The sequence below is a fragment of the Varroa destructor genome, unplaced genomic scaffold (assembly GCF_002443255.2).
Source record: "Varroa destructor unplaced genomic scaffold, Vdes_3.0 BEIS01000005.1, whole genome shotgun sequence".
NCBI lineage: Eukaryota > Metazoa > Arthropoda > Arachnida > Mesostigmata > Varroidae > Varroa > Varroa destructor.
Window position 1 is genome coordinate 2,880,930 of NW_019211458.1, and position 15,940 is coordinate 2,896,869.

The following is a 15,940-nucleotide window of genomic DNA, read 5'->3' on the forward strand; positions in this document are numbered from 1 at the left end:
AATATTATGTCCGGTATTGCCATTTGGCATTCCATCAGACGGCTGGCTATCAGCATGAAACAAAATCTGTCTATATCTGGGTTTGAACTAGGACTACAGCGTGTGCTGTAAATTAGAAGGCAAATTCGTTATCCACTAAGCTAAGGGGGCAAACCGTTCTACCCTAGAGAACCTTAGCAATTCTTGGAGATCCATGTCTGTGTTTTACTTGTTTTCTTTATGCACTCTTTCAGAGGTTTCTTATAGCACGCTCACAACTCACTTGATTTCATTTTCATAATTCTTTTTCCATTGGAGCTATTTTTTTGAGCGCTGGCAAATATAATAGTTAAAAGCTTCTTTCGGCTCTGCTTGGTGGCAGTGATCAGTAATAAAACTATTCAAATAATGTTTTATCGGATTTAGCTACCGCAGAAGAGCTAAAGTGCTTTAGCCCGGTGAAGCTGCACCTTCTGCAAACTAAAAAGTGACGTATCAATAACGATTTCTTTTGAAGGCTCAGTATGCATATAATTTATCACTGCCTGTTCTTCACTCCTCTGTCGCTTGAGCCCTGAAGGCGTAATTGTTTATATGAATGGAAGTGACTACACGAATACACCGCCAAACCTTTGACACTCTTTGTAGCCTTCTTTCTTTTTTTAAGTGGCGAGCGTTTTCATGGCTACCTAGTGTCACTGCTTGGTATTTACTATGACTCTATAAAGTATGCACCATTGTTTTTAACAGCGGTACCCGCTTGCTCCACATTTTCCTTTGTACCTAGCTTTGAAAGCTACCTCGCCGCCAGGAAAATCTTAGGTTTAATCATATGCTGGACTAGAAGAGACTCTGCTTTCTGCCGGTGTCTTCTTCGATATTGTTTCTTTTTTCAGTATTCTCATAACGTCCATCACACATTTTCCGGGGCCGCAGTCAAGCTCTCCTTATTTTGGAATAATAAATGGAAATCTTAGTGCTTTTTCCAATTTCCTTTCCTTGACGAACAGTGTGCAGTATTCTACTATACATGAGTCGTACCGTCGCGTGCGTTAGCGCGTCATATGTGACGCATGAGTTATTTGGCGCCTTTCTTATCTTTTTTTATTTTTATTTAGCACTTTCGGTTATCCTCTTTGTGTGAATAAGCCCTCGAGGTCATCAATTTTAGACATTACATTAAGGAGTTCTTTTCACTGGGGATTTTTCTCATTTTAAATATGAAAGTATTCTTGGAAACATCCACGATCAGTAATAATTTGCGTACAGGGACATATCATTTCTCTTATGCTCATCACGTACTGATCATTTATTCTTTGGTATCAACTTTGTAATTTACACAGCGGCCCTTGTTGTGCTCGACCACTTCTGTTTTTGTCTAGATGTGAGTACAATGCAACGAGTTTGCCAAGAGCTTGTTCGCTACCGAACGTTTAAGCTGAGAAATATTCCAGTTATTGAATTAATGTTATTTGAGCAAGATTAGTGAATATAAGACGAACCCGCAGGCATGGCCTTACGGCTGCCTTACGTTGCTAACTCGTTTCCTCTGTTCGTGTTACATCCGGCCTTATGTCAACGATAGTATATAGTTACACTTATCCCGGTGTGGTAACCTTAACCCGTTTCCTTTTGCCAGCCTGTTTTAATATGAACGGACACTTTTTGTCTTATATTTAAACAAAGCTTTCAACTGGCATTTATTGCAAGTCTGTTCAAAACCCTGTTGGAACTCATTTTTGTCCCGAAAAAAAATCGACAAAAATTAATCGCAGTTTTGGCCATTTTAATACTGAGGTATCAAGACAAGTATTACTTTTATTTAGCTTGCCGAGATATATTGATTGAAAGCAAACATATCTTCCCTCTATAAGACACCGTAGTAAGTTTTTATCCTTAGAACAGCTTAAGCGTTCAACTTCGGACTGAGGTATAGTTATATGAACATACATTGCGTTTCGATCTAGTTCATCAAGAGCTTGCGATTATATGTCCATACCGTCTGTATGCACAAAGAGGTGCGGAAAATTCCCACTTCAGTGTCATGCCTGCTTCAGCTTCTATTTTTACGCAGCAACGTTTTAGGTCATTTTAAGCGTAGGAAGCTGTACTGCATTTGTACTTTGAAAGCTATCAATTGGTGGTAAAAACTGGGCCCAAGCTTGCACAGAAGAAGTGTTTTCATTATTCCGGTGTCAATCGCAGAAAACATTTGCGACAAACAATATATCATAAGTAAGATGTTCGCCAAATCGGACACTGCAACGTTATAGATGGCAGTCATCAAATATTCAATTAAAAAAAGTTCTCTTGAAACAGATTTGGCTCCGTTGCCACACAGGGCAAATAAATACCACTTTTGGTTTTTGCATTTTCATGCCAAAATTCGCATTTTAGGTTTCTTTTTTTAACTCCGCCCGTCAAGATCTATCGATTGTGAGCAAAAATATTCCTGTCTACATAAAACAACATGCTACTTAATCTTCACATTTCAAATGGCATTTGGGCATATGAGCATGTCTAGCGTTGTTTCGATTTAGCCCGTCGAAAGCCCTTATAAGAACGGCCGGGAGAGAGTATAAAGAACGGCCTTCTTCCCTGTATAGACTTTTATATAGAGATTTGATTACCATTCGGCCAGCAATGATAAAGTTAAAACCTATTTTAATATGAAGAAAAAATGTCATCAGCAATTCCGCAAAAAGTCCCACTTATGAGAAAAAGAAGAAACTGCCTTCCGCCTACCCCCGGAAAAAAGATTGGCCATTTCAAAAAATAAACTTAGGTGATTTATATTTCATCATTTATGAACCATTTGAGTAAATTTACATTCGAAAAAAGTGAAAAATCGGAAATGTTCTATTAAATCCAATTTTGCATTTTCTCACTGAGAACAACAAACAATTTCTCAACGTTAATGATTAACGGTTAACCCATTTATTTGCCCAACTTACCCGACTTACGAAAAGTGTCCATCAAATCGGCTCCATCTTACAGGCAGTTAAACTTCTTTAATCAAAAGATAACTTAGGATAGTAGCCAGATATCCTAACTGCTATAATATAATAACTCGTTTTGCAATATATAATAGATTCAACACGACATTGTTCATTTGTTAATAATATCAATGCGGACAATGCTGGTGGCCACTTCGATATTTCTAAACTGAAACAGCGTTGTTTAAAAACACGGAAAGTAAGAAAGAAGTTGCTGGCCAGCTAAACTAGCATCGCGCTCTATATAAAAAAAAAAACAGTACTTCACCTAATGTCTCATGATTTAGTATTCGTCGAAGGTAGCAGTGGGTAGCACTAGATTGGTATATCGGGACTAGTTGAAGCCTCGCTCAAACATATCGTGTACAAATATTCAGATCAAGACTGGTAAGCCTATCGCAAGTCTTCGTAAGAAGTCCAAATTTCCAGGAAGATTTTTATTTTGAATTAGACGATCCTTTGAAACTCCCATTTTTACTATGAAACGCAAGATCTCCGCTCACCAGGTATCACTCTATGCTATCTCTCAAATCAAGCAGGAATGGCAGCTTATCAAACAGTCGAATAAGTGTCTGCGGTTTTATCCATATTGCTGGTGGTGAGGCCAGTATTTGGTGCTAATCTTGTACGAATCGCGTGTTTGAATCTCGATACCAGCGGAAAGACGGATATTCTTACAAAGAAAACGATTATGGGAAGCTCTCGTGAACATCCCAAATTTGTTGAAAGGGAATTTCCTTGCAATATCTAATGAAGAACCGATGAAAGCGAGTCAAATCGAGTAGGTCATATAAGCCACGCTATTAAAGGCACAGGTACAGATGGTGCAGAGGCTTAAAGTCGGAATGACGGCCATGGGCCTAGACTACACTCGAGGAAGTGAAAACCTTATGTTATACTGGCTAGGTAAGTAGTGTTTTGGAAGCTAAACAGGCGATGTCCTAGTTTTTTACATACATCGTCTGTCGTTATTCCTTGAATTGCAAAAAGTCCCCTCGAGTTGACACTTCTCAAACGATTAGATTCTAGGACTCGCGGCACGTCCGTTAACAAATAGAAAGCATGCTATTTCACAAACTGACATGCCTGACGTATCTAATTAGTAAACTGTTGTTTTTTGACTACAGGACGAACTTCGCTATAGAACGGATAAACTAAGAGTAAGTAACATGGCTATACGAAAATTTAATAGAAACTAAACAGAAATATTTATATTTTTCATTAATAGCTTAAGCATAAACAGATGCCTACAAAGTCGAAAAGCAATGTATCGTTTTTTTTATTACCGGCTATCACTCTTAACTTTGTCATAACCCGATGATCAGAGCCTTTCAGTAGTTTTTAAAACAGGGATTTTTTAGAGACTGGCACAACCGATTGTTTAAATAGGGCTTATGTTAAAGCAAGAGCACCCTGAGGCAGAGTATAATGTTGTTGTTGTTAAGCTGATTAGAACATCCAATGGTTTACTGCAGTATTATTATAAACCTTAAAGAATTACATGGTTTATTCAAGCAGAGACTTTTTTTTTATTCGCTGCTTTAAAGTTCGCATTCGACTATGTGGGTAACATAAACTTATTTCGTGTGTTGTAATATTCTCTAATTTAATGAACTATTTTAGGAACTTTTGGGTAGGCCCATTGTAGAACTGGGTGTGTCTGGTGGACCAGTTGGCCTACAGAAGCGACCATTCTGTAATGCCTTCACGGGATGTGCCGGTAAGCGCGCGCCGTTTGCCCTACCAAGCAGCGATAAGCAACGCCTTCGTTTCTTCCGGAAGTTCAACACCATCGATAATTTGGTACGTCGTCCGGAACGACGACATGTAGAGTACAGGCTCGATTTGACGTCACCTTGCACTGAATCAATTTTTTCTCCTCCTGCTTTGGCTGCTCTTGAAGGCTCTTTATTATTTCTAATTATTTTTGACTAAACTTCACCGTACAGAGAACAAATGATACGATGTATAATTAGGTCGGCCTTTTCTTTGAACAACAATAAAACTATAATAAATGATAGGCTATTCATACGCAGTTACAGCAAGTTAAAATAAGTTCGAATGATGTCGCTTCTAACACACCATTAATGTAACCAGCTTGTAAATAATAGCTATTTTGTTTATGTAGTACCCCTTCTTAGCTGTTATAGCTTAGACGGTTAATGCAAGCCTGTGACAATCAATGCACGTAAATTACGTTACTAGGAAAAGGGTTTGTCCAGTTTCAGGTTCGTTGAATTTAGTGACGATAATTGAACGAAAGCAAATCGTAGTTAGCTTAGGGCTATTCGACCTGTCACAACCTAACTTATAGTTATAAGTTTCTGCATGTATGTGATAGTATGTTTTGAAAAACATGGCGCAGGATTCGGACGAATACGTGGTCGATAATACGAACTACGACCGCGAAATAATCCAGGAGTAGACGCCACACAAGCTCATCAAATGGCGGAATCAACAAAAAGATACGAATTTTGCCGGAAATGTAAGTAAATAATACGAATAATGTAAGCGGAGGAAAGCTACTTTAGAGCGTCAAAGTGCCGGGCGGACAATTAGCGTTTGTGTTACCTGACCTTGAGTAATCTGCTCACCCTCGTCCCCCTCAACCCTCGTCTTTAGAGAAATAGATGACGAACATTTTATATTTTACAAATTGTACTAAAGGGAGAACAAGGGTTGCATGATCGTCATATAGTATCAAGTATGACGTTGTAGAACTAATATTGTAAAATAAATGATCCTCAATTATGATGACGGATGGTTCGCCAAGAGCCTATTAGTTGAATGAAAAATCAGAAAAGGCACAGTAAACTCTTACGGAGTTTTAGGTACTTCGAATTTCATAGGTACTGAATATATATATTTGTATATACTAATAACATCTATCAGACGCCTGGCTACCGGTTGCTAACGTTCGACGGGATTACGGGGTTAAATAGCGGCAATGTTTTTGGTATATTATTTCAGCTTCGACTGTTTTAGAATTGTAGTATATATAATAATAAATGTTCAAATGATGTCTTCCTAGCGAAACTAGTCACAAAATTTAAAGCTTTAGGTTTCATCATCTGAAAAAAATGGAAGGTTGCGACAAATTTATTTGATCGATGAGTTTTACTTTCAAGCGCTGCTATCCCTTGCATATTATTTAGTGGTTGTCGTAAGAAGTAATACTAGAACTTTACTGGTGACTTTTAACCTCAGACATATAATTTAGTTTTATTAAATATCGATTTTGATTTAAATATAATAAAATACAGATGATCAACAGGCCACAATGCATTAAATAAATTATGTTACAATCGTTATCAATAATTTATCAAAATTTTGTGGGCCGTCGATTTTGTGTATCATTTGCATATACTTTTGGGTGATAGGACAATTTCAGTGATACGGTCAACGCTATCAGTTACGTTCTGGTATAATTCAATTGGACCGTCCATTCATTGATTTTTTCAAAAGAAATTTTATCCACATACAGAGTCTCCCTACAATGTCGCGATCAGCTAGACCGAACCTTCCAGTATATCCAGAGTGTCCTCGTTCGTATGAGAGTTTCTGAACGAGTTGATAGGAAACGAGAAAGTGACTAACTTAAGCCAATAAAAAGGATGTATTTAGGTATACAAAAGTGGAGCTAGTAGAACGGAATACGTATAAGGATGCTTCTAAGGTGCAAATGTCAATTCTGGAAAAGTCGAATAAATACTAGCATATTGGCAATACTGGGAGGGAACTCCAAATCGGGAACGGTAACCCGTAAATTTATTATGTAGAGTTAAGAGAAACGAGGACCACGTGCATCGAGGTAATCAGAATACTTTTATGACCTAGAAAAAATTGTTGTTATGTGTTAGTCACTATGAAGTAAACAACGAGAAGCCCAACTTTTTTTTTTTAAATATATATATAAAATGTATAAAACCGGACACATCAACGCACGTCTATATAATGGTGTTATTTACTACTGCTCGGTTTTCAGATATTACGCTAACGGAGCAGTAGATTCAATCTACTTCCAAGGCCATGTTTACTCTTTTACATTTATTCTACCAGTAAGGACAATGTGCTAAAGATGAGGCAAATTTAACCAAATAGCCTAAATGAGCTGATATAATATCTGTATCTCTGTGTCATCTTTGGAACAAAAATTAATGTGTCTTAGATCATAGGGTTCAGCCTAGAATTATGACATCACTAAGCAACGGGCTGTTCAAACGATGTACCTTGATGAATCACACACACCGTACACTTATCTACACATCGTACACTTACATTACCTACAAATATACACAACGTTGGGGGCGTCAAATGGGTCGAAGTATAGCAAACGCGTTAATCAACATCTTATGTAAATATTTATGTCAAATTTAAAAAAAGATTGAAATAAAGAATATCAAATTAGTATTTTTTTTATACCCTAATGCCTTCTATTTCTTAAGATATTTGAAGCTCTATGCGGGTTCAGGGTCATAGCTTTGCATCTGCTTATTTTGTGGCTCTCTAGATATTCGGTGGAAGGGTGATGTCTATTTAGAAGACGACAATAAACTTGCTTCACTTTGTGAAACAACATCCTCTTTGCTGACATGTGCCTTTGAAAAACGTATATATATACACATAGCTAAGATAATAATTATCTGTTTTGGTGGGATTCAAATAGATGTTGATCAATATTGTATGATGTAGTATCTCTAAACTAGGAATTCTCTACTTTGCTTGCAGGACTCCAGGACAGGAACTGTCATTGAAAGAATGACGTGAAGCTACAACATAAAAAACGTGGTAACTTCGTTACTCCACAACAAGCTTATAGAGCAACGTGACAAAAACACAGTAACCATAATATGTGGATATTGGAAAAATATATTAGACATATTACTGACCTATGTACATTTTTATCAAAAAGATCAATAAGACAGAGGAAAAACGCCAAACTCTTAAGAGGTAAGCACTTTTGCGCAAAAAATGTATAAGAAGATTCTACTTGGAAGATAATTGTTGATTTCTCTGCGTATTTTTGTAGATAAACTGAGCCAGATAAATACCACTGCTCCTTCCTTATTCGTTTATGCTGTAACTATATGTGTCTCTGGAAAACGAAGCTGTGTATTTTACCCTAATATCGGTCGCAATGATTTTATGAATAAATACGCAATGCTCGATCTGTTGACAATATACGAACGTAATGCACAGTGTATTAGTTTTTGTCTTAATATTCCACTAACGACCCATACATATAAATTTCTAGTGTAAACGACGAAGAGGTCAAGTCGTACGATATTGGCTTCTAGTTTTTCTTAGCGTATATATAGAGAACACTCTTAACGAAGCTAATATCACTTTTACCCCGTACGAGGGCACAAAACAAAAAACGGCTCGATGCTCTTCTGATGCTACGTCAGTGTGCAGAAGGTTTAAGTAGGCATCATTCAAAAATCCAGAACGTTGAACGTGTACTCGTATTTGAAGGAAGGCTGCCTTTCTTGTCCCTTCTGTTTCATAGACAATGTAGGTAATCCGTTGCGTTAGAAAAGGTGGACACGAAGCCGATCGTATGTATGAGTAAGAAGCAGCGGTGGAGGTTCGACCCATTAAACGCTGTTTCATTCAAGTTACGGCGGTTCTAGGTACGCACAGAAGATTCTGTCGAACGCAGGATTATGGTGAGAGATCAACGGTATTTGTCAGCTTTATAAAAGGATCAGATAAAAATATGGAAGAGATTTCGTTTCCTCTGACTATGTTGATAGCACAGCTTTCGGCTGTCAGCGACAACAACTTACTAGTGCTGAAGTGTGCATGGTATGATGACGTCCTACGAAAAACAATCTAAAGAAACCTCTAATAGTCGTTACGTAACATTAAAAAGCAAAATGGAGATTGAACAAAGCACGATATATTTCGATTAGGTGTGAACATACGATGATATTAACGTCTATAGTTATTATTACAATGATGTTTACTAGCGTGGTGTATGGCGATATGTATAGAGATACTCGTGAATCTACCAATTTGCCGCAGAGAAAAACGAGACGTTCTGAGGGAGGCAAAATGCTAGCGACATTATTTACAAATCGAATGGATACGAATACAAGACCGTTTCTTGGCTTCATGCCATTCAGATAGCGTTACCGAGATTACATGAACATAAGGCCATACTTTATAATTGGCATCTCTACGCTGAAGTGTTAGACACGACCGTATATGCGTTACCCTTTTTATTATTACCTTTACTCAACGTAAAAACGTATCACAGTGACACGAAGCTATGCGGTACAATAGATGCCGTTGATCACGATGAGGCGTAACATCAGCAATCGCCACTAAGTCATATGACGCCTCTAGATACATTTACTTACAATTACTATACTAATTAAATAGTAGCTACAGTACTAAACCTGTGGAAAAAAGACGTCGAAATACAGCAGGGCTATAGAGCAAGCCCAAAATATTACTAACAATAGCATACATCCAAGAAGCAATGAAAGCGCATCATTAAAGCTTTCCTAACTTCGAATGTCTTTCTCGCGTTCCAGCGAGGACGAAAGCATGGTCGAAAGGTCGACGGAAATCAAGCGCTATAAGGAAGGAAGGTGGATTCAAGAATGGCAGACTTGAAGCAAAAGAAACGAAAGGTTTAAGGTAACAAACGAAAAAAAAAGCATGAGGAGAACACATAATATTCATATCGAAAAAGCCGAAAGTCACCGCCACATGAACAAAACGGGAAAGAAGCTGTAAGCAGATACAGGGTTCGATGGGATAACTAGCACAGGTCGAAATACATTCACATCAACACATGCGCTACTTTTATAGAACGGGTATTCCTCTGCTGTTACTTCCTGCGACACCGATTCTTGGGCCCTATATTCCTGATACGCAAAGGCGAATTTGCGGAAAGCCCTGAACCTTAGAGCATAGAAAACACACCTATATGCAGTACGCAGCTTCTGTGCACCGAGAGCGAAAAAAACGGGACGGGAAACCTATATTTCATAGGCATCATGTAACAAAATACATTGACGTTTCAGCTAGAGCCAGTAAGCGCTGAAGCTAAACACACTCTACCCACACTTCAGTTCTATCCAATCCAGTTTGAGAACAAAAAAACTATACCACCCCTGTCGTGGAAAGTACTCGGAGATGCAAGGGGCAAAGAAAGTTAACAGGTTAAGAAGCGGCAGGGGTAGCGATAAGGGCGGTTAAAATTGTAAAGGAGGAACTGATAAAAAAAAAAACCTTAAAAAAGCAGCTTACAGAAGTGTAATGGAGGAAACAGCATTGGTGACAACCTGAAAAACAAGGAACACATGTTGTGCAAATGGTGTAATAAATTTGCAATAACAATATTAATGTGAAATACTTCTGTTTTTTTTTTTTGTCAATTTAACTAGAATACATAGCTGCTGTGTACATTTTTGAGTGCATACACCGTCTATTTAGTTTAATGAACGCGACGAGAATAAAGAAGGTAGTGAACCTGATCGGTGCTGACCACTAAATACAATTCAGGACAATATTTTTGTTTAGTCAGTAAGGCGATATTTAATAAATAAATAAAATAAGATAAAGAAAATTGCTAGATCATAGATTTGACACTGGAATAGAAATGCGTCAGGTAAAATGACCACAGAACAAACTGCTGCTCAGCTTGCTGATGTACATGAACAGCATAAAATAAGGATCCTTGTATTAAAAATAGGTAAATACCTTTAAGGCCCTTTAGTAAAGAAAGAGATTACACACCGCCCAAATCATATGCGTCAGTAAGACGTTTTAGTGATTCGAAAGGAAAGCACTGTTCACAGAAATCGTGACCTCAGCGAGCCTTTGCACGTAAATGTACTATCCTGTTTAATCTAAAAGCTATATTTAAGGCTACGTACATCTAAAGCATTCGTGCCATTTATTTTATTAGGATTTTTGACCCCTCAGAACCTCATACTGAACCGCTATCTATTAGTTGCATAGCTTTTTCTAATTACGTATTTTATCAAGCTGTCGCTCTAGAGTAGGTAATTGAAGTAAATATAATGCGTCTAAGAAAAGTAAACATAAAATATAAACTACGTATACTAACGTTTTCCCTGGTAGTTCTTAAAAAGAAGACTTGCCGCAGCAATTATACATGTAGAGATTGTTTACAAAATCATCATTATGCCTCCTGCCGTTTTTAATTATAAATATTGTCTTCAATATTTATATCACCTTCAACCATATTTGAATGTTTACTTTCGCTTATATATCGTTATCGGTATCTTTTTATACTGTACGCACCAGGTGGCATTACCTCAGAGTATTTAAAGGATCCACAACAGATATGTTCCCAGCAAGGTAACGTAGAAACAACAGAAAGTGAGCAGACTTTGATGTTTGCCAGGCGTCTTATGCTTAGTCTGTCGATTTTATCTCCAGCACGAAACCGCTAACACAGCGAAGGTATGAGAGCTCCACGTAAAGTGATTATGGGTATAAACGTAGCTGAGATCTGTCTACTGTAAACACGTCGTCGTAGTCTGACGACATTTTCACTATTTCTTAGTAAAGAATTATTTAGGATCAACCATAGCAACATTTGTTTACCATTACAACCTTATTTCTTTGAAGACCTGGCTACATCAAGCATTATTTAGAGACAGATTCCAAAACGAAATGTTTTATACCCCAATATGTGGTAGCCTCTCAACGCACCAGGAAGAAAATTTGACTATAAGTGCAGAATACAACAATTTTAAACGCTTCCTACATAGAGTAACCAAGTGTTTGAAAGGAAAGCCTTTTACTTCTGGAAAGTTGATAAGGACATATATCGTTAGTACTACTTTAGTAAGGCTAACTTATCCACATCTTAGCACATCTGTAAGCGAGACCACACAACATGGATAATCATGTGTTTCAAAAATTTTTTTTTAACTTTTACAAACTATAGCAAAAAAATGGGTGAATGAAATAGAAATTAATGTCATAACAATTATCAATACATCCATAGATTTTTTCTGCAATTAGAAGAACTTAACGAAATGATCCATTCAGGTAAAATTTGATTTAAAGGGAAAGTGATGATATGCAGAATGTGGCACTTAAATTGAGACTGAGTTTGCCACAACGAGTATGGATTCTTATGTATGAGTATGTATTTTTCTTTGGATAGAACAAAAGCTGGTCGCTTTCACAATAAAACAAAAAACTTACCATTGCTAATAACAGCGCGTAATTTTCAAAGCATAAGCGAAAGGCAGCTGTTTGCTAATTTTTACGCGCTAAGCGAACTTTCACCGAAACTATGGAACCCTTGTGTTACCCCAAATAGACTCACAAATAAGCATGCGGGTGCAGCAAAAGCAGAAACAGATTGCAGCATAACGGAAAATCCACGACGGAGAAAGAACAGTACGGATTTAGTAACTACCGCCTAAAAGTGTAGTTCTAAAAATCGTTTTTTTCCGATCAGGATTGATCGATCAGGGTTGTTCATAAAGACCTCAAATACACGTCGTTTACCATAAGCATCAGAGAAATACGCTCTGAAGACGATACAATTAAAAGATCTCACCGGGATTGTCCGTCTTTTACCTTAGATGCAATAATGAACCATAGAAATCGTCGCTGGCTAACCCACTATCCAGAGGATATGCTGATTATGGCAAAGAGTAAATTTTTCCGCCAAAGTGCAGGAGAACCGGCGAAAGGAGAAAACATCATTAAAGAAGGTTATCTACATGTTTTAGAAACTGTTGTGTCAGAAAGAAACTGCACTGCTTAAGCGAGTCCGTTAGTGCTGTTTGAAAAGATGAAATGCTCAGGAATGGCCACATGTATTAACCCGTCGGATACCATATATAAAGCATCATTTGGCGATCGTCGACAAGCCGCGACAGGACAACGTTGATTTGCTTAATCGCGGTGGCAGGAAGGCGTTCACGCACAAGGGAACATTTGAAATCAGTGTGTCAGTCATTGAAGACCCGAACTGAAAATGTAAGCTCGATGAATGGTGATTTTATTAAATGAATATGACTATCAGGAGTGACACACACTTTTAACACATAAACAAGTTCGTCAGATATAGTCTTAAAAACAGAGCGTATAAAAAAATACTATTTCTACACGTAATCCGCAAGTATGACGTAATCATATGACGTAATCATTTCATCAAAGCAAATTTCTGTATGGAACTAAGGACTCTTTTGTAATGGATAGTTTACTTCGAACAACATTGCTATATACTCGAGATAGCGTGCCCGAGGCTTCTACGCGCTGTCCAATTGTCAATTGTCCTATTACGCTTTAAGAAGACAGATCATTGAAGCCCCCTTTGCGAAGATGCGAACCCCGTACTAACCGTCCTTTTTCTCCCTAAATTGTCGTCATTATGTATTTCAGCGTCAATCAACGTTAATTATTATTTGTCCAAAATACTTTACAACGCGTTCATCTATCGTGAACGTATTATAATTCATGTATCTATTTTAGTGCACCGCGTAGTAAATATCTGACGAACGCGTTCAGTTGGATCAACCTGAAGTCTAGTTTTAGAGAGACCTTTTCTGTACGGAGCCTGCAATGATCGATGGATGATCGTTTTTACCACTTTTATGGCTGGTCTTGAATGATTTTTTTCCAGATCAACCTTCCTTTGTACTCAACTGTGGGCACACCCTTGACCCACATGTACACATATATGAATAATGAATATGTACAAGATTCCATATTTGCAGTTAGAGTCGCGCGTGGTCTGATCAAAGGAGCAAATGTAGAGGAAGCAATCCAAGAGGAAGGCTGAACCTAGATATGTAGAGTGAATGTCGGGTGGTACACGATGGCAAAAGACACCGCACTATATGACGAAGTTCAGTTCTCTACTAGCCTAGTAAATCGGATTCCCTTCTTACTTTCTTCCTTTTTAACGACTACGCTAGTTATCTTCTTCTGTAGTGCTACAAATGTTTTATTTTGAAAATGGATCTATATATATATAGACACATATTAATGTAAGCTGCAAGTACCGTTTGGGATCTCAAACAATTGTTCAGCCCGATCTGTCGTCACATAGTAATATTGATAGAAACAATCATCACTGTTACTGCCAAGCGATGCATGACCAAAACGCTAACTTAAACGTCCACATCTATTTCATGACAATTGATTTGTGGAAGGCGCACTTTACGACCATTTACAGATACAAATGGGCAAATATTCTACGGCTTCTAGCCATTCGAAAACAATAGCATAGCTATATTTCATTGATAGAGATTTAAAATGGAGCCACTGAGGGTAGCAGTTTCTGTCTATCGTATACTGTTTCCTTTTAAACAACTATGCAAGTCTAATGTACCCCCATTGAACTTATGTCCCAGCACTGGCGTTAAGCATTGTTTGCCGATATGCTTTCACAACGATTTTATTGGTCCGGATGGCCAATTGCAGTAAAAACGGAGGCAGCCTTATACCTACTTAGGACTGCTTTACATTTAGGATGAATGATTTCGAGAGACACTTCGGTCGCGTTTCTTGTTTACACAGGAGTGCACTGACTAAGAAGAAGCTTCACAAGTGCACAAAGCGCATAGAAAGATGAGCGATACGTAGATTATACGCGCTCTAAATTCTATTTATACATTCCGCATCCATTGCGAAAGAACAGGGAGGACAGTGGCGTAGAGCGTTCTCGATGAACATCGCTAAGCCTTATGTTATCCTTCCCAACATTTATACTCCAATGCGCAGATGTACGTACCTTTGTTGTCTTTACTAAACACTAAGCGGTACCTGCAGTTAGGAGAAGGCCGCAGAGGTTCCCTGAAGCTCCATTAACCTGATAGAAACTTTAATATGGATCCGCTTCAAAGACTTCCGAGATTCTTGCGCAAGATCCGATGGCTTGGTAGAAACTATTTCGAATATGGCACCGGATAAACAATAATGTAGAGGGTAAAACCGTAATCAAGCAAAGAACACATAATTACAGTAAACAGATAGTTTCGAAAAAATCAAGTTCGTTTCCTGTTCGTCCTGTCACTGCGGCAGCTTCAATAACTTTTAAGTGGAAATAATTTACCACTAGTAGACAATGCTAGTTACTGACCTACTGCAGATTTTATCGATACGAAGACTGTCGAACTGTAACACACAGATTCGCCGGAAAGTTGCCAAATTAAGCCATGCCGCTGTTGTCATATTTCAAAACTAAAATAATACACTTTAGGTTTTTCCAACAAACCTATCAAACGGCCATACAAATAGCTATAGACCTATAAAATACTTTATGTCCATTAGCTTCTTATCTTTCATCCTAGCTTGTTTTCCTAGTTATAACTTCTGCCAACGCTGAGATGTGGATAAGTGTGACAACATGCCCAATAGTTGTGGTTATCCTAACAACACACTTAAAGGGACGCGCATGCAGATATGGGCGAAACTTTGCTGAAACTTGCTCGAGAGCTTTAATAAAACTTTCGAAAAATGTACATTATCCTTCTCTCATTCGAAATTTCTATTTAGTGCACGAACATTTATCTAATTTTTACACTTACCTTTGACAACGGATATAATACGTTTTTCTGCTACCCGTTCTTCGCTACAAGCTCAACTATCTTTGGGGTAATAAGCTACAAATATTTGCTTGTGTTTACTATCACATGGGTCGATCTACAAATTGAAAATGGATTGACACATTGCCTTATATCTCCCTTCTAACCACGGATACGAACATATAAACTTTGGAATATTTTATCTATAATAATAATATTTGCCCGAGAGACCAGTATTCTTTTTTGACAAAGGGAAACAGATATAAGAGAACTGATAGTAGGTTTCTATCTCGTACACGTTAAGCAAACACAGATATGTATTATTCACTAGAGATTATGATAAGTATTGGCAGTCGACTGTAGCTTAACGTGAACTACTTAGAAAGCGTCTGTTTGCACCCTATATAATTTTCCCACTTACTCCCCTAT

At 37.8% G+C, this 15,940-nt stretch overlaps 1 protein-coding gene across 7 annotated transcripts in view; it reads left to right on the forward strand.

Moving 5' to 3' along the window:
* Positions 1–10,341, forward strand: part of LOC111251821 (uncharacterized) — a 32,798-nt gene extending 22,457 nt beyond the window's left edge. For 2 of the 7 annotated variants that reach the window (XM_086989174.1, XM_086989176.1), the window contains exons 3-8: positions 4,103–4,135; positions 4,599–4,778; positions 5,317–5,460; positions 7,704–7,925; positions 8,485–8,644; positions 9,518–10,341. In XM_086989174.1, the coding sequence (XP_086845300.1) occupies positions 4,103–4,135; positions 4,599–4,778; positions 5,317–5,400 (297 nt within the window). In that variant the 3' untranslated portion in view covers positions 5,401–5,460; positions 7,704–7,925; positions 8,485–8,644; positions 9,518–10,341. Of the gene's footprint in view, positions 1–4,102; positions 4,136–4,598; positions 4,779–5,316; positions 5,461–6,960; positions 7,661–7,703; positions 7,926–8,484; positions 8,645–9,517 lie in introns of those variants that run through there. The other 5 variants (XM_086989177.1, XM_086989175.1, XM_022808853.2 and 2 more) reach the window with 5 other exon arrangements.
* The last annotated feature ends 5,599 nt before the right edge of the window (positions 10,342–15,940 follow it).